Source organism: Gambusia affinis, linkage group LG01 (genome assembly GCF_019740435.1).
Source record: "Gambusia affinis linkage group LG01, SWU_Gaff_1.0, whole genome shotgun sequence".
Lineage (NCBI taxonomy): Eukaryota > Metazoa > Chordata > Actinopteri > Cyprinodontiformes > Poeciliidae > Gambusia > Gambusia affinis.
This window is the reverse complement of record NC_057868.1, coordinates 40,370,117-40,389,109: the sequence shown is the minus strand read 5'-3', so window position 1 is coordinate 40,389,109 and position 18,993 is coordinate 40,370,117. Positions and strand designations below refer to the sequence as shown.

Below are 18,993 nucleotides of genomic sequence, written 5' to 3'. Positions count from 1 at the left end.
AGATCCAAGATGTTTTTAGTAAAAATCTTTTGTCGTTTCTATTTGTGATTCATTTTGATTTTTTTTTTTTGTTTGTTTGTTTTTTTTACAGGCTGGTCGTGGTTTTCTGAAACCGAAAAGTTAGTGTTGCAAGTTTTAGCATGAAGACAAAATTATTTAATCTAAAATTATGAAACATAAATTTTGCTTTAGTTCATGGATAGCTGAACTTTTCAGTGTCTTGATATTAATATGTTCTGAATCTCTCATATAACAGAAACTAGAGCGTCCCCAGAATTAAGAACTATTGTGGCATGTGAGGGATCAGAGGCTCAATTAGTGTGTGGTAAGGTCACTGGTTTTACTGGGTTTTCTTGAGCATTACACCATGAATACATTCAGATTTCCAACATTACGTCTTCTGTCTTTCAACAGCAAATGAGACTATATTTGTGGTCAGTGCTATATATGGACGGAGAGATCAGACGATGTGCTCCTATGGGATACCTTATGACCAGACGAAGAACACTGATTGTTCTATGAGGGCAAATTCAGTGTTACAGCAGTACAGAGTTTCAATCTTTTTCCAACTAGATATGAATTAATAAATCAAATAAATGCCAAATCACAATTTGTAGGAAACTGACTTTGATGTGAATCCACAGATGCGAAAGGGAATCGATGTGCACTGTCTTTGCCAGTAGCTCTGTGTTTGGAGATCCCTGTGTTGGGACCTATAAGTACCTGGAGGTGGTATATCTTTGTTGAAGTGAGTTTATGGTCTAACTTCACTGAAATCTTTCTGAAATTCAAGAACAGCATTAATGTCACATTTGTTTTATTCAGGTGATTTAAATTTTCTTCCATTATCTTAAGCAAACTCCATCAGTAGCAGCTTAATTTACCATGTTTTTAACCTGATTAACAAACCCAGCTATTCAATTGTCAAATTAATTAACTGAAATAATTTAGTGTTTTTATTATATGTTAAATTCTGTTTTTATTTTTTGTTTTCAGTCTGTTTTTGTTTTTTATGTATATTACTTGCCTATTTCTTTATTCCTTTTTTGCTTCCTCTAGTTTTTTTTTAAGTTAGCATCCCATAATAAAATATCAAGACTTGGAGTTTGGTTGCCATGGTGATCCTGTGGAGCAGGTTTTGTACAAACTCTGTAGTCTGGTTAAAACTTTTCCCTCATCTGCTTTAATGTTCCAGTCCAGCTCAGTAACACAGTGAGTAGCATTAATGCCTTGCAGCAACAAGGTCCTGGGTTTGAATCCTAGCCTGGGTCTTTCTGCATTGATTTAGAAAGAATAACTTTAATATTTGGACTGAAGTCAGGAAACCAGCCTTGACTCTCCAGAGGCCTTGTTGCAGCTTTAGAACTGCTGATATTTCACTTTGTTGATATTTTCCAGATCCATTTCCACATAATTTACCCTGAAGCGACGAATAGACCTGCTGTGCTGAGGATGAAATGCATCATAATCAGAAACATCTACAGACGTTGTGATCCACTGATGTGCAGCTTCATCTTTCTTCAGTTTCTTTCAGTTTTCTTAGTATTTTATTTGTTTTTCTTCTCCAATTTTCATCCTTTTTGCTTCTATTTCAACTTTCCTCAATAAACTTGACTTGCATTTACATTTTGCTCGGTTTTCATTTGTTCACTACAAACAGCCTGATGGGGACAAAAACTTTGACAAACTCCTTCCAAACAATGAAGGCAGTTTAAAAACTGTTTCCTGTCTGAACAGGAAGGAACATGTGGAGGAAGTTGGTTGAATGCCTGTGAGAACGCTGCCTGCTGTCAAGGTTTATCCAACTGGATGTGAATGAGTGAATAGGGAGGTCTAAGAAAGGCAAATCACTGACTTTGATCTGAATCCACAGATGCAACGGGAAACAGTGGTGTAAAGTCAAAGCCAGTGACTATGTGTTCGGAGATCCCTGCTATGGAACCTACAAGTATCTGGAGGTGGAATATATTTGTTACAGTGAGTTCAGGCTCTCACTTCACTAAAATCTTTCTCAAAACAGGAACAGCTTCAACAAGTTGCTGCAACAAAAACAGCAATTTTATGGATGATTTTCCTGCTCATTTTAATGTTGTGGCTTTTCTAAACAAAAAACCATCAGTAGCAGCTTTATTCACTTTGTTCTTTAGCCTGATTAACAAACCCTAACTGGTGACATTGTATGGCGGCTTCCTTTTATTTATTTTATTTATTTATTTTTTTTATTTTGCTCTTTGTGTTTGTTTGTTTTCTTCTATTGTTTTTGTTTTGTGTCCCATATTCATGTAAGGCAGTGTTTCTCAAATAGTGGGGCGCGCCCCCCCAGGGGGGCGCGACGCTCCATCAAGGGGGGCGCGTTTGACCTCGGGGAACATGCTTTTTTATTTTTTTATTTTGATTTTTTTGACTGTCCTAGAATAAAGTGCAATTGCACCTCCACTACATTAGGGGGCAGTGGCGCTCTCATTGGCAGAGTGTGCGCAGGGAGCATTTGCTCGGTGGTGTAGGGGTTTGCGCCTTTGCACATAGTATGAGTATGAAGTGTAGACACGAAGTGTAGCAGACCCTCAAGTGACACCATGGAAAAATATTTAACAGGAATTAGAAGACAGGCGAAGAGAGACGGAGATAAAGAGACAAACGAAAGTCTTCCTAAAGCTAAGACGAGGAAATATGACGAAGCGTATGTAGCGTTTGGCTTCACTGTGACTACGGTGGGAGACGAAGAAAGACCGGTGTGCTTACTGTTGGCAGCGGACAGCATGAAGCCAAATAAATTATATGTTACTTAATACATTACACCCCAATCACGCTGATTGGGGTGTAATGTATTTAATGTGTAATGTAATGTAGCCATTAATCCAGACATTATCTTTGATTTAAAAAAATCAGCACAGATTATTTTATATATTTTTGTTTTGCAGGTTAAAGTTTTTTTAAATATTGTGCTCCTGAGTTAATGTTGGTGATCAGTTTAAATGCATTGTTATTTATCGATTTTATGTAATTTTATTTTTCAGTATCATATGCTTTGACATGGTCAGTCAAAAAATGTTAATAGTTTAATCAAGGATTTCATTTTATTTTTGAATTTCAGATGCACTTTAAATCTTTTCTGTTACAGTTAATAAAACTATTATTTGTGGTAAGTCGATCCATAATTCTTTCTTTTTATATTCTCTTATATGTTAATAAGTATGCAGTGTTATGCAGAGGTGTACTTATAACAGTTTTATTGACAGTGATACTATTAATAGTCACAGGGGCTTGGGGGGGGCGCGAGATGTTTTCTTCTTCCTAGGGGGGGCATGACAGAAAATAATTGAGAAGCACTGATGTAAGGTAACTGCTTGCACAGTGTACAATTTTTATTTATTTTTTTTCTGTTTGTGAAAACACAAAACTAATAAAAATGTTTGAAAAAAAAAAAACAAACCCTAACTAACCCTGACTCTAACCAAAGCTCATTTCATACCTCAGTCTTAAATCTAACCCCAGATGCAAAAACAAGGGACCAGGTGTCAGTCCCCACAAGGAGCACCGGGTCCCCACAACGTAGTACGTCAGGAAAATGGTCCCCAAAAGGCATTAAAAGCAAACGCACACACACACACACACACACACACACACACAGGCCGGTCTGTCAGGAACTGGCCTCTTTCTCTCCACAGTATATACCATAAAAAATGGAACATTGATCAACATGGTATTGGTGCTTATTAATGATATTTATGATCACTCTGTTTTTATAACTTTTTGTTTTTGTATTTTTATGATGTAAAAAGTTTTTCTGGTGAATTGTGCTACTCACTTGTTAGTTTTGCTGAAGGCAATAACTCAGGATTGTGCTTCTTGTGTTGATGGAGGAGTGTGTAAATGGCTTTGCTTTGTTCAAGAGCCTTTCCTTCACTGAGAAGCTCAAGTAGCTGAAGAAAACAACAAGGAATCTTTAAAATAACTTGCAGAACGGCCAGGTCCACTTTACTTGTGACCAGGGTGAGTAAGGGGAAGGGTCGGGGTCAGAAGGAGGTCACACCTGAAGCAACTTCTTCACAATTCTGATTATTAGAGCTTATTTAACCTTTTGCTGTTTCCTGGATGTCAGAATGTTAACATGAAGCTTATGGTGTTAGTTTGGAAAAACCGGTTGGATTTTAGCTTTTGCTAAACAAAACCGATGCTTTATTTTCCTAAAATGTTTGCTATAAAGATTTTGTCTTTGCGAAAGAACTCTTATCATTAGATATCACACCATCCACACCAGATATTTATGCCTAAGTCTTAATCCTTTAGTAGTTTATAGCATGTTGCTGATGCTTCTGGGGATCTCATTAAATATAAATAATCATAAACATAAACATGAACCTCCAGTTCCAGACAAAGCAGCACAGACTCCAGAGATATTAGTAAGGTTTTAAATACTGAACTCATCCAACAGTAAAATAACTGGGATTTCATAGAGCAGATAAAGATATTAATGGTTTTTGATTCCTGTATAAAACCAGAGAGCAGATGGAGACGGCTGGCAGAATCACGGTCCACATCAAGGCCAAGAATCTTTAACAGAAAATCCCACCTGGTTGTTGCAGCCTGTATCTAAAACCCACCCGGGTTTTTCCATCCCAACATTTTCAGTCTGGTGTACCTGCTAGCTGGGCTGGGGGCTATAAAGAGATGATCAGTGATTTATCAACAGGAATGAGGAGAAATGGCTTCAGGTGTGACACACCCATCACCAACCTGAACTTCTGCTCAGACAAACTCAACAGGCTGAATTGTTGAAGGAGTAAAGACATTTTGTTCCTCTGTCAGATCATCAGTGAAGGTTTATAAACCCTCCATTCCCTGGTTGAAGGCACATTGTTTACAGTGAGTCCTGCTGCTGCTGTTATTCTTCATCACAACAAGGTAAGATTTGATTTAAAACTGGAAAATGTCAACCTATGGTAGCATTGTTTGATATAGTAAGATTTAAACATAGAAAAAAATAAATAGTAAGTTTAAATCTTACTAAAATCTTTTATGTTCATATTTATTAGTTCAACTGTGCCATTTAGTTCAGCAGATTGTTGAAAATATTTCAGAAAATCATTGAGTTTTTCTCAGTCAGATCTCAGACTAACTGAATGTTTTCTATTTTCATACAGATGAAATTCGTCCTTTTTACTTTGTTCCTTTGTGGATTCGTCCTGGAAATCAATGTGAGTGAAAACCTTCTCTTCTCTTTGTGGTTTGAATATCTGTTGTTAAAAACATTATTTTACTGGTTTTATTTAGCAGTTATAGTTTTCTTGTCATTCAGTTGTTAACCAGATTTTAATTTGATGAATACAGATCCAAGATGCTTTTAGTAAAAATCTTCTGTCGTTTCCATTTGTGATTCATTTTGGGGTTTCTTTGTTTTGTTTTGGGTTTTTTTACAGGCAGGACGAGGTTTTCAAAACCCAAGAGGTAGTGTTCCAAGTTTTAGTATGAAGACAAAATTATTTAATCTAAAAATATGAAACATAAATTTTGCTTTAGTTCATCAATAGCTGAACTTTTCAGTGTCTTGATATTAATATGATTTAATTCTCTCCTATAACAGCTCTTCGTGTGGCATGTGAGGAATCAGTGGCAGAAATATTGTGTGGTAAGATCACTGGTTTTACTGGTTGTTCTGGTAAATCTGAATACATTCAGACTTCTAACATTTTGCCTTCTGTCTTCCAACAGTAAATGGGTCTATATCTGTGATCAGTGCTAAATATGGACGCAGCGACCAGACGACGTGCTCCGATGGGATACCTGACGACCAGACAGATAAAACTGATTGTTCTACGAGGGCAGATTTAGTGTTTCAGAGGTAAAGAGCTTCAGTCTTTCCTAACGGATTTTCCAACTGGATAGGACATAATAAATCAAAGAAATGCCAAATCACAATTTGTAGGAAACTGACTTTGATGTGAATCCACAGATGCGATGGGGAATCGATGTGCACTGTCTTTGCCAGTAGCTCTGTGTTCGGAGATCCCTGTGTTGGGACCTACAAGTACCTGGAGGTGTTATATCGTTGTGAAAGTGAGTTTATAGTCTAACTTCACTGAAATCTTTCTAAAATTCAAGAACAAAATTGAACAGCATTAATGTCACATTTGTTATATTCAGGTGATTTAAATTTTCTTCCATTATCTTAAGGAGACTCCATCAGTAGCAGCTTAATTTACCATGTTTTTAATCTGATTAACAAACCCAGCTATTCAATGGGCAAATTAATTAACTGAAATTTTTTTTAAAGATTCAATATTCATCCATATTTGCAAAGTTCTATTCTTTATTTTTAATTTTCATTCATATTATATTTTTTATATGTATTTATTTTATTTATTATTTTATTTATTCCTGTTTTTTGATTCCTCCTATTCCTCTATTTTTTAATTAAAAAAAGTTAGCATCCCATAATAAAATATCAAGACTTGGAGTTTGGTTGCCATGGTGATCCTGCTTTAATGTTCCAGTCCAGCTCAGTAACACAGTCAGTAGCATTAATGCCTTGCAGCAACAAGGTCCTGGGTTTGAATCCTAGCCTGGGTCTTTCTGCATTGATTTAGAAAGAATAACTTTAATATTTGGACTGAAGTCAGGAAACCAGCCTTGACTCTCCAGAGGCCTTGTTGCAGCTTTAGAACTGCTGATATTTCACTTACTAATGTCTGAAATGCATTCTGCTGAAATTATATTGTTAATATTTTTATGTTTTCAGTTCCATTTGTAATTGACATAAGCGACAAATAGACCTGCTGTGCTGAGGATGAAATGCATCATAATCAGAAACATCTACAGACGTTGTGATCCACTGATGTGCAGCTTCATCTCTCTTCAGTTTCTTTCAGTTTTCTTAGTATTTTATTTGTTTTTTTCTCCAATCTTCATCCTTTTTGCTTCTATTTCAACTTTCCTCAATAAACTTGACTTGCATTTACGTTTTGCTCGGTTTGCATTTGTTCACTACAAACAGCTCAAAAACAGATCAAGATGGCCGCCAACCAGAAGTGACACCACATTTTATTGTTTACATAAAAAACTGGCAATTTTATTTTTTCCAAACTTTGCATAAGCCTTACCTTCCATATTTAATATGGTCATGTTTAGCTTATTTAGAAAAATGCTTCATCCCACCTCCAAATTTAAAAAAATTCCTAAAACATCACATGTAAATATCTGTATCTTTCTCAATCCTTTGACAATCCTAACTAAATTGCTCCCAATAGTGGGACATGTCAGCCTTAGTCATTCTGAAAAGTTTGGCAACAGTCAAATTCACATTTATCTTGGGCAGCAAAATGTCTGAACATGAACATATTTCAATCTTATCTATCTTTATCTAAGGGGAATTCCAAGTTTAAATGAACCTTATAAGCTGTAATATTTATTTAACCATAGTATGATTTATATTTGGAGTAATTTTCTGCGTGTTGTTTCATTTCAATTTCACACTTTTTTGCATTAAATCCTCTTCAAATTCAAGAGCGGCCTGTTTCTTGAAGGAAGTAAAGCAAGACAGTTTACCAGACTGAGATCATCAATAAAGTACAGATGTACATTTCAACAGTACATTGTGCCCAGTATACTGTTGCACATTGGCACTGTCCTGATGGAGAAAACAGGAGACAGTCAAGAACAGCTGATCCAAACAGAGCGTTCTTTACGTCATCACAATGGCTGATAACCATTGAACCAACAGGACAACAACAACTGTACACTGCTGCACGGTAGATAATCAACTTCTAGCTGGATATCTGACATGTGAAGAGACCAAACTAGCTCTACATTTGTCATTTCCCAGAATGCATCTGGCCCCTACCAGTAATCTGCTTCTTCAATTTGGCTACACTAAACCCTGAGTGTTTCTAGTGAAACTGAATCAAAAACATGAGGATTTAAAATAATACTGTTATATCTGCACACAATGCATAGAGGGCATTATATTTAGACCGTTTTAAAGCACATTTTTAAAGTTACTTGAATCATCTAAGCACAGCACTGAAGTGTTTTCATTACTTGATAAAACCTGACACATCCCTGCCTCACCCGTCACCAGCCTGGACTTCTGGTCTGAAAACCTCAACAGGATGAATTGTTGCCTGGATAAAGACATTTTGTTCCTCTGTCAGCTCATCAGTGAAGGTATATAAACCCTCCGTTCCCTGGTTGAAGGCACACTGCTTCCAGTGAATCTGGTTTCTGCTGCTGCTTTGATTCTTCATCACAACAAGGTAAGATTTGACTCAACAAACCCAAAAGGAAAACCTGCTTACAATTCTTTTCTTCAAATATATGTTATTATAAAATCTAGTTCTGATTCTCAAAGACATGAAAACTTGTTTTCATCATATTTATATTGATGGATGAAATGTATCATTTGGTTCAGCATCTTGTTGAAAATGTTGTAGAAAATCATTTAATATTTCCAGTTATATCTCAGAGTAACTGAATGTTTCTTATCTTTAAACAGATGAAATTTGTTCTTTTTACTTTGTTCCTTTGTGGATTCATCCTTAAAGTAAATGTGAGTGAAATCCTTCTCTTCTGTTTGCTGTTTAGAAAATCAGTTGTTAAAAATCTACTTTTAGTGTTTTTATCTCTTTATTTAGACTGTTTGTGAAACAGGCAGTGAAACTCTTAAATGTGTCTGTATGAACAGCAGATAAATGACGATAACTTTATCATCAATCAACTCAATACTTTGAAGAAAAAAAGTTTTTTATAAGTAATTATTTTTTATATCTGTCTCTTTTGATTAACAGGGTAAAAGTTCATCAGGAGGTTTGTGCTTTAATCTTTCTGGTGTTTTGAGTTCACAAGGTGGCGCTGCAGGTTTTAGTATGAAGACAAGCTGGGCATGAAGGCTGATGTTGAACGTTCATCATTTAGTGGATCTAAAACTGTTAAACATGAATTCATCTTTACATTATTTGGACTTTTCTTTGTCCTGATATTAATATGATCTGAATGTCTCATGCAGCATGCCTCCCGGAGGAAAAATCCCTCGTGGCATGTGAGGGAAGACTGGCTCGACTCCACTGTGGTAAGATCACTGGTTTCACTGGTCAGTTCTGGAGCATTACACCATGAATACATTCAGGTTTCCAACATTTCCTCTTTGCTCTGGCAGGAGAAGGTCAGGCTATCTATGTGACCAGAGCTACATATGGACGCACTGAGAAGAAGACGTGCAGAGCTGGGAGACCTGCCGACCAGCTGGAGAACACTGAATGCTCCACAGACACAGAGGAAGTTGGTGAGAGGTACGGAGCCTCGGTGTTTCCTGAAGGTTTATCCAAATGGATGTGAACGAGTGAATAAGGAGGTGTAAGAAAGGCAAATCACTGACTTTGATCTGAATCCACAGATGCAACGGGAAACAGTGGTGTAAAGTCAAAGCCAGTGACTATGTGTTCAGAGATCCCTGCTATGGAACCTACAAGTATCTGGAGGTGGAATATATTTGTTACGGTGAGTTCAGGCTCTCACTTCACTAAAATCTTTCTCAAAACAGGAACAGCTTCAACAAGTTGCTGCAACACAAACAGCAATTTTATGGATGTTTTTCCTGCTCATTTTAATGTTGTGGCTTTTCTAAACAAAAACCATCAGTAGCAGCTTTATTCACTTTGTTCTTTAGCCTGAATAATAAGCCCTGAATATTAAATGGGTAAATAATTAAATACAAACAAATAGTGTTTTCCTTAAACCTTTAAAAGTACTCTGTGCTAAATTCAGTTATTATTTTTATTTATCTCTTTGTTTATGGTGTTTTTGTTTCCTTTGATTATTTTTTGTTTTAAAGAAAAAAATTATCATAACGGAATAAAAAATATTATTTCTTCAGGTTTGGACAACCCTGACCATCCTCTTCATGAGACTGTCTTGGTCAGAGGCTTCTCCAGACTCGCTGTAATACAGACTGCTATAACAAATCTCTTCTGCCAAAAGCCATCAGCATCTACACTGTAAAATCTAATTAGTTATTAATACTTCAAAAAGCATGAAAAGCAACTGCCCTTAACAAAACAAGTACATAAAAGTACATATTTTAAGTTGCACCAACTAGTGCATCCTTTGTAGAGTACACTTACAGATGAGTTAAAGCAGCTCAACCCATCAAACACTTAAATCAAGAGCCACATGCCTCAAATATCGATGCATAAATCAAAACAGGTTTCAGTCTTCTGAGTTCAAATTCAAAAATACTTTATTGATGCCAAGGGGAAATTAAATGTTGTTGTAACTTATTAATTCAAATTCTTCAGTTCTTCTTGATGCTGATGGCTGTTGACAGGAATGATCTCCTGTAGCAGTCTGTATCACAGTGATTGTGAAGAAGCCTCTGACTGAAGACAATCTTTTCCCAAGACAGTCTGAAGAGGATGTCAGGGTTGTCCATACTTTTCTTGATTTTATGAATAATCCTCTGTGCATCATCATCATTATCATCATCATTTCCAGAGGTTCCCCAGTTGTGCCCAGAATAGAAGCAGAAGTCGCCTCCTTCATCAAGATGCTGATGAGGCTCTGATGCTGCTGCCCCAACTGATGACGGCAGAAGACAACAGACTGAGAAGATCTGCAGCCTCTTGCTGCAAACCTGGAAGGATCTTAGCTTCCTCAAGAAGCTGACAGAAAATAACCTGAACTACAATTAAACATAATAAATAAAGTAATATCACAAATTATAGCTTTGAAAATCTTTTATTTTTCTTCCTGTTATGTCAACCTTAAACATAGCTTTTCTATCCAACTGCTTCTCTTTGTAAACTTCTTCACCCAAAATAAAACAAAAAGCTCAAAGAGGAATATGTACATGGCTTTACATTAAATAATTCACTTATTTAGATTAACAATGTTTTCCTCTCATTTCACAGGAGCTAGACTGGTAACTGAACTCTGATATTAATTTTATATTTAGATTCCTATATAACATAAAACACACACACATATTTGCGTGGCTATCTTTGTGGGCCCTTTCCATTGACTTCCATTAATTTCTACAGCCTAAATGTTACCCTTATCCTTACCCTGTCCATTCCATACCCAACCCTAACTCTAACCAAAGCTCATTTCATACCTCAGTCCTAAATCTAACCCCTGATGCAAACACAGCCTTTCCCCTGAAGGGACCAGGCTTTGGTCCCCACAAAGAGCACCGGGTCCCCACAATGTAGTACATGTCAGGAAAATGGTCCCCAAAAGGTATTAAAAACAAACCCACACACACACACACACACACACAGGCCGGTCTTTCAGGAACTCCCTGGCCTCTTTCTCTCCACAGTTTGCTCCTGGGCTGCTGAATTATTAAGATAAGAAAAACTAATCTGGGTATTTAAATCTTATTTCTTGTTAGTTTTGCTGAAGGCAATAACTCAGGATTGTGCTTCTTGTGTTGACTGAGAAGCTCAAGTAGCTGAAGAAAACAACAAGGAATCTTTAAAATAACTTGCAGAACGGCCAGGTCCACTTTACTTGTGACCAGGTTGAGTAAGGGGAAGGGTCGGGGTCAGAAGGTCAAACCTGAAGCAACTTCTTCACAATTCTGATTATTAGAGCTTATTTAACCTTTTGCTGTTTCCTGGATGTCAGAATGTTAACATCAGGCTTATGGTGTTAGTTTGGAAAAACCGGTTGGATTTTAGCTCTTGCTAAACAAAATTGATGCTTTATTTTCCGAAAATATTTTCCTGTAAACATTTTGTTTTTGAGAAAGAGCTCTTATCATTAGATATCACACCATCCACACCAGATATTTATGCCTAAGTCTTAATCCTTTAGTAGTTTATAGCATGTTGCTGATGCTTCTGGGGATCTCATTCAACATAAATAATCATAAACATAAACATGAACCTCCAGTCCCAGACAAAGCAGCACAGACTCTGGTGCAGAAACATCCACATCACATTTACAGATAACGGTTCTCTGTGCTTTTCCAGAATCCAAAGGCCTTAGAAACGACTTGGTGACCATTTCCAGACTGAAATATCAAAGATTTATTTCTTCTCTCTTCCTAAATGTATTTACATCAGGATATGATAAATAAAGTTATATTTCAACAAAATGTATAGATGGGATTGAAATTAATTTATCATTTTGTATTTTGTATTTAATGGGATCAACTTTGCATGACACTAAAATTTGTCCACAATCTGACAAAACTGAGAAAAAGCAAATTCAGAAGGAATCGTTAGATCCAACGTGTTTCCAGAGATATTAGTAAGGTTTTAAATACTGAACTCATCCAACAGTAAAATAACTGGGATTTCATAGAGCAGATAAAGACATTAATGGTTTTTGATTCCTGTATAAAACCAGAGAGCAGATGGAGACGGCTGGCAGAATCACGGTCCACATCAAGACCAAGAATCTTTAACAGAAAATCCCACCTGGCTGCTGCAGCCTGTATCTAAAACCCAACCGGGTTTTTCCATCCCAACATTTTCAGTCTGGTGTACCTGCTAGCTGGGCTTGTGGCTATAAAGAGATGATCAGTGATTTATCAACAGGAATGAGGAGAAATGGCTTCAGGTGTGACACACCCATCACCAACCTGAACTTCTGCTCAGACAAACTCAACAGGCTGAATTGTTGAAATAAATGAGTTTTTTTTCCTGAGTCACTGTGAGCCTCACCTAAACACCAACGTATATAAACTCTCCATTTGCTGGTCGAAGGCGCTGCTGCTGCGGTTCATCATCACAAGCTCAGGTTGGACTCAAACTGTAGTCATGTATTCATAACATTTTTATTTAAAATTCTGTGTTTTTAAGTAGTGTAAACTGGCTAAATTTATTTACATCATGCTCCTACTGCTAGGGAAAATGTGCCACTTATTCAGCAGATTTATAAATATAATATTTTTGGATTATGTGTCAGAATATTTAGAGGAAACTTTTCCCATCTTCATTCAGATGAAATCCGTCCTTTTTGCTTTGCTTCTCTGTGGTTTCAGGTTTAAAGTAAATGTGAGTAAAATTCTTCTCTTCTCTGTGCGTTTGGAATATGTATTAAAAAACTGTATTAAATGAAATGCGTTGAAAATCGACCTCTTGTTTCTCTTCTGTGTTTTTGGATTCACAGGTGAGATGTCCTGTTGATCCAGGTTTGTTCTCTAATCGTTTCTGTTGGATCTCAACGTAGTGCTGCAGGTCTTAGGATGAAGAAACTCTCAACAAGCCAAACTATAGATGCAGAATGTGCATCATTTCTTTAACGTATTTGTAAAATTACAGAAATGTACTATTTCATGTTCTCAGTGCTTCATGGGGTATTACAGACATTATGATGTGGTGTGTTATTTTGTGGCAACAGCTCTTCGTTTTTAGACTGTGTTGACAGAATGATGATGATGATGATGATCAAAGCCTGTAACGTTTCCCCTTCCTGCAGCTGATTCCTGTGCCAGCTGCCGTTTCCTGTCTGAGGAGCGAGAAGCAGACTGGCCTGATGCTGAGGTACGAAAACAGCTGAAGTCCATCAGTGAAACCCTGAACAACTGACCGTCCAGGTCCCATTCACCAGTACGGATGACGGTCGTAACGCTAGTTGTTACCATGTTTCCTGCAGAAAGCCTGCAGTGAATCTGATGCTAATTTAGCTTCCATCCAAAGACAAAGTGAGTACAACTTCAGAGATGCGATCTACAAAGGAGCAGGATCTCACAAACCAACCTGGATAGGAGGTGCAACGCAGCCAAGGTGAGAACTCAGAGAAACCAACTTTAATCTGCACATCATCACCAAGATGATCTGAAAGTGACCTCATGGGTCGGCCAGGACTGATTTAACCTCTGGAGGAGATGGAAAGAGTACAAAAATAAAACACTCAAGGAACAATATACTCAGATAAGTTACCAGTGTAAAGTAAAAGCAATTGTGCTTTCAAATAACTAGTTGTTGTTTTTTTTTAATTGATTTTCATTTATGTTGAGTAAAGATGTATTTTTCATAGCCATAGATTTAAACTTACTCTGTGCTGTCGTAGCATCAACAGGTCAGCAGAGCTGGCTGGAGGCACATTTACTTCAGTCACTTAGGAAAATAAAAAAAGTACCTTATGGAATATTTTTAGTGCAACTTACTTCTTACTTCTACTTGAGAAGCGTTACTGTAAATGATCACTACTTGGACTACAGCTAAAGGGAAATGATCCGCTGTATCCTCACAGAGACGATGGATTTGGAAAACAAAGTGTTATTTTTTTTAAGGTACCGGCCCGGGTTCTGCAGCATTTAAAAAGCAGATGGCGTTTCTGAGCTGTTCTTCTCCCACGGAGGCCTGAGAAGAACATGTCTGAGAGAGAATCAACTTTTCAGTCCTTTTCCAGGAAGGCGTTTGGCTGTGGAGCGACGGGTCCAGGTTTACGTTCTGGGCCAAAATGGAGCCGAACAAACACGGAAGAACGGAGCGCTGCATGCAGATCAATGAATCTGGTAAAGAAGAAACTCTGCTGCATGTGAAGCTCTGATGCAAATCACAACACAAAATGATTTGTTATAATGTAAATCATGGTGAACAAAACAAACATAGTATTTCCAGAAATAAAACCTGTCGGGAAATACAGTTGTTTTTTTGTTCAAATACTTTTTGGATACCAACTGTTGTACTTTTTACTTAATTACAGATCATGTGATCATTTGGTTTTCATGAAAGAACATAAAACAGAGTGAAGGTCGTCTCCAGCAGCAATGATATCCTGAACGAGCTTCACTTCATTTATCTCATCTAAAATTATGTTTGTGTACTTTGGTTCAGAAGTGAAGACAAAAAAATCTTTTAGAAACGATAAAATAGTTTGAATTGAAAAGGCATCATTATCAGTTTGTGTTTTAGTTTTTCTGTTTTCCATGAGTATCCATCAGGAGAAGGAGAAAAGCTTTTATCTGTTTAACAGTCAACGATGCCAGAGGCGACATGGAACTGAGTTTTGTTTGTACCAAACATCCGTAGACAGAACCAGAACCAGAACCAGAACCAGAACCAGACATCCTGCAGGAAAAAAGGCAAATCACTTTAAATAAACTAAATGTAACCATGTCTGTTCCTGTTTGTTCTCCACATACTTGTTTATTAATGTAAATAAAATTTAAAGTTTCTTTCAGCATCCAGTTAGAAGAAAAAAATAAAAATCAGAATTTCCTGTAGCGTACTTTCCTCCGCTCCAAAAAGAGTTTATGAGACGATAGTTGCTACAGAACCTTATTTATGTTTTATATAATTCATCAGCAGTTTTGGCAGAAAGGTATTAAAAAGTCACTTAAAACTGAACAGGACATGAAAGATATTGGAATTAAAGATCAGATTCTTTGTAAATATTTGAGAATAAATGACTCTGGCTGTTTGTGATCATTAGTGAAGCAGCTCCTGTGTTTCTTAAGATAAGTAGATATTAATCTGTGAAACCATTAAATATGAGAAAAGAAAAAGGAATTACTTTCTCAACATCAGGTTTCCTGGTGGTTTGCGTTTCACTCGCTGTCATCATGATTCTGACGCCCAGTTTGTTAAACTTGCTGAGATTCATGGGAGCCACCAACCCAGGTGGCGTAAAATCCACCAGTCACTGTCAGGCGTTGGCTCAGGGAGTCGTTCTCAGCAGAGCTGTGGGTGGAGGCCAGGTTTCCCTCCAAAGACTAAAGGAACCAAACATGAAGCAGCATTCAGCTTCTATGCACCACAAATCTGAAACAAAGTCCTAGAAAACTGCAAAACAGACGAAACCCTGAGTTCCATTCAATCTAGACTAAAACCCAGCTGGTTAAAACCGATTTTAATGATAATAAATGAAACAAACATGTTTAATGATGCCACTACAAGGAATGTAATGCTTCAATTCTTCACAGTCTTCTACTACTTTGTATTTTTATTATTTAAAGCACTTTGAACTGAATGATTGACTTGACTGAAGAGTTTCCAGGTTGTAAACTGATCATCTAGATTCAATCGTTGCCATAGTTACTAAATAACTTCATGCATATCAGTTTTAGTAAAAGATCTAATTTGAAATTTGTTATTGTTATCAGAGATGCTTAGCATAGCATAGCATAGCATAGCATAGCATAGCATAGCGTAGCATAGCATAGCATAGCATAGCATAGCATAGCGCAGCTGCCAGGAGGAGAATGGTTAGGTTAAACTTTATTAATCCCGTAGGGAAGTTGAGGTTATCTGTTGCTCACACATTAATTCACATCCACACAGAATTAAAATGGTACAGCATTAAGACGTCCATAAAAAGGTACAAGAATATAATAAATACATCACCACTAAAAGAGGTCAAATAAAAGTGTTTAAATAATGTTAAAATACTAGTTACCCCGTCTGAGCGATAAACAGATAGCAGCATTATAAAACCTAATGGTCGGTGGGACAAAGGAGTTTTTAATCCTCCCAGTTGATCAACCCAGTGAGAGCAACCTGCCACTACAGGAGCTCCTGTGGTTGGAGGAAACCGTGAACAGGGGACGGCTGGTGTTCTCCATCCTGACTGTTGTAATTTGCCGACAGCTGATATAAACTGATTGTGGGGAAAAAATCCATTTCATATCAGTTTGAAAGATTAATAAATAAATTGATAGATCCAAATACAGAATATCTATGGTTGTAACATGTATTAGTTAGATGTATAAACATGATATAGTTCCAGTTAGTTTTTGTTTTTCCCATTAATTAAAGTTGTTTTCATTCCAGTTAATAAAAATATTTCGGTTTCAGTTTTTGTTTCAGCTTTTATCTGGGATCTTCATGGTGGGGTTAAAGTGTGTGAATCACTCGCGATACAACAGAAGGTTGTGAGATGACCTCCTGACCTCCGTGCTGTGTGATTTGTGTTGTTTTGTCTCTGAGTTAACCTTGTAACAGGCGGATAATCTCCGGTTGCTCCTGCCACTCACCCATTTCCTTCTGCTCCAGGTTTCCATGAAGCTTCAGGGGGAGATAAGATGAAAACTGCGACTTTCTGCTGTTTCAAGACAAAAACAACTGGAGCAAAAACACAATTCATTTATAAAACGGGTTTTATCTCATTCCTGTTGACCAAAGCATGAAGGTAAAACAGGTTAGTGTGAATCTCTAGCAGTAGATTTGATCTCCCAGATCAGATTATCTCTGTTGTCTGAAGAATGTGAAATAAAACAAAAGTATTTCTCATCACTCTGCTGCGCTGCAGTCGTTTGGTGTGAAACATTTTGAAAGGAATCAATGAATCATGAATAAGTGATTTCACTTGTACTCCATAATTGGATTGTAATTCAATGATTGAGGCAAAATAAATAAACATTCAGCTGAGAAATATCCAGACTTTTCCTGATTTTCTACAATCAGTTTATTGATCAATTCTGAGGCTGGTGAACCAACACATTAATGACCATGAGAGCAAAACATTCTGTCTACTCTAACTGAAGGAAAGGTGTAGATCGCAGTTTTTGTAGGTTTGGTGTTTGATCACATAAAAAAATATGTGATCAAACACAAAACCCTGGAGAACTCCACAACTAAGTGTGTGAGGAAGAATTATTGTTTACATCAGTTCAAACTTTTTGGTGCCAAAACTGCAAAGTTCAAAGTGCAAGTTGGCCACAAAACGTCCAGCATCAATGTGGGCTTTAAGCAGAAAGCATGGTGAGTTTACTTAAAACATTTCCATGAAAAAAGAAGTTGGTTTCATGAGTGAGAAACAATTTATGATGTTCCAAACATTACTTTATGAAGATTTTACTTGCATTTGAAAATCATCTTGGCTTAATGCCATTATAGAAAAGTGAGCAGAGTCCAAACAAAATCATTGGGGGCCACAAAGTGAAACTTTTTTTTTATTTGAAATTTCCAGGTTTTTTCCAGAACATCTCTGAGATTAGTTTGTGTTTTTTCTCACAGATGTTCTACTTTTGGTGCTCAAACATTTTCAAGTTACTTTCTAGAAAATTTCAGAGATTAACCTCAAAATTTCTCAGCTTTCTGGCAGAAATGTATTTCCTTACTTTTTTTTCTACCCCTAACATGCCATCAAAGACGAAACATATCTGTTTAGATATCCGATCCTTTGCCTTTCAGAAATTCTGCATTTCTGTTGGAGGGAACCTGGCATCGCTCCACAACTCTGGTGAAAACACCTTTGTTAGTGACATGATTACCAGACTGTCCGGTTCTCGTAGTACCTGGGTTGGAGGCTATGACGCCGTCGACGTAAGTCTTACAGACACTCTGAGTGTTTGGTGCAGATCCTGCAGTCAGTGAAAAATTAACTGGTCTTTTGTTGAATTTTATATGCTGATGTTTGTTATCAGGAGAAAAGATGGCTGTGGAGTGATGGATCCAGCTTTGAGTTTGATCACTGGTACAGCAACCAGCCAGACAACTCTGGAGATCAACACTGCATGGAAATAAATTATGGAGGTAAACAAATATTTACTTGATTTTAAATTGATTATTTAATCTCCTGTTTGCTGATTAAACTTGTGGTTCGTTTGTAAGTCGAACACTGAAATGACTGACCATTTTTTCCCCAAACAGGAGACTACTGGAACGACATGCAGTGCACATATGGCAGGCCGTTCGTTTGTTCCCAGGATCTCTGAGGCAGCCAAGAACATCTCAGGTTCATCTGAGTTACAGTTCAAGTCAAATTCAGCTGCACACTTTTAATTTGCTACTTCTGTTCATTAAATAAACTCAATGTGATTCTTTTTCTTCTCATCGCTTTAAAATTGTTCAAATATAAATTTGGTTATTGGGATCTTTTATGTAGGACAAATTATTTCTTTATTTAGGGACTTGAATATCTGAATAAAACTGAGTGATATGACTTGCCTGGACCTCCTTTCTATGACTTTTGAATTTTTCTTGAGGATCAGGTGAAAAGCAAGATATTTAAAAATCTCTTAATGAATAGTCCCGGTTTGTATCACTAGATTTTCTTTGTGGATCAGAAAATGGAGCAAAGAGGAGAGCTTTGCATTTTTCAGTG

At 37.0% G+C, this 18,993-nt stretch overlaps 3 protein-coding genes across 3 annotated transcripts; all 3 read left to right on the top strand.

Annotated features, from left to right (window-relative positions):
* The first annotated feature begins 1,417 nt into the window (after positions 1-1,417).
* Positions 1,418-10,827, top strand: LOC122823541 (L-rhamnose-binding lectin CSL2-like). The gene is made up of 16 exons (XM_044103309.1): positions 1,418-1,795; positions 1,874-1,977; positions 4,810-4,905; positions 5,145-5,198; positions 5,421-5,448; positions 5,585-5,629; positions 5,713-5,842; positions 5,954-6,057; positions 6,740-6,769; positions 8,194-8,252; positions 8,492-8,545; positions 8,784-8,802; positions 9,002-9,064; positions 9,152-9,284; positions 9,389-9,492; positions 10,486-10,827. The coding sequence occupies exons 4-16, from the start codon at positions 5,145-5,147 to the stop codon at positions 10,509-10,511; spliced, it is 849 nt and encodes a 282-aa protein (XP_043959244.1). The 5' UTR covers positions 1,418-1,795; positions 1,874-1,977; positions 4,810-4,905; the 3' UTR covers positions 10,512-10,827.
* A 1,897-nt stretch (positions 10,828-12,724) lies between these two features.
* On the top strand, positions 12,725-16,997 carry LOC122832212 (galactose-specific lectin nattectin-like). The gene is made up of 7 exons (XM_044118795.1): positions 12,725-12,738; positions 12,942-12,995; positions 13,111-13,132; positions 13,420-13,484; positions 13,597-13,727; positions 14,356-14,461; positions 16,941-16,997. The coding sequence occupies exons 2-7, from the start codon at positions 12,942-12,944 to the stop codon at positions 16,971-16,973; spliced, it is 411 nt and encodes a 136-aa protein (XP_043974730.1). The 5' UTR covers positions 12,725-12,738; the 3' UTR covers positions 16,974-16,997.
* Positions 16,998-17,070: 73 nt separating this feature from the next.
* On the top strand, positions 17,071-18,776 carry LOC122823472 (galactose-specific lectin nattectin-like). The gene is made up of 4 exons (XM_044103173.1): positions 17,071-17,076; positions 18,081-18,212; positions 18,314-18,422; positions 18,540-18,776. The coding sequence occupies exons 1-4, from the start codon at positions 17,071-17,073 to the stop codon at positions 18,602-18,604; spliced, it is 312 nt and encodes a 103-aa protein (XP_043959108.1). The 3' UTR covers positions 18,605-18,776.
* Positions 18,777-18,993: the final 217 nt, after the last annotated feature.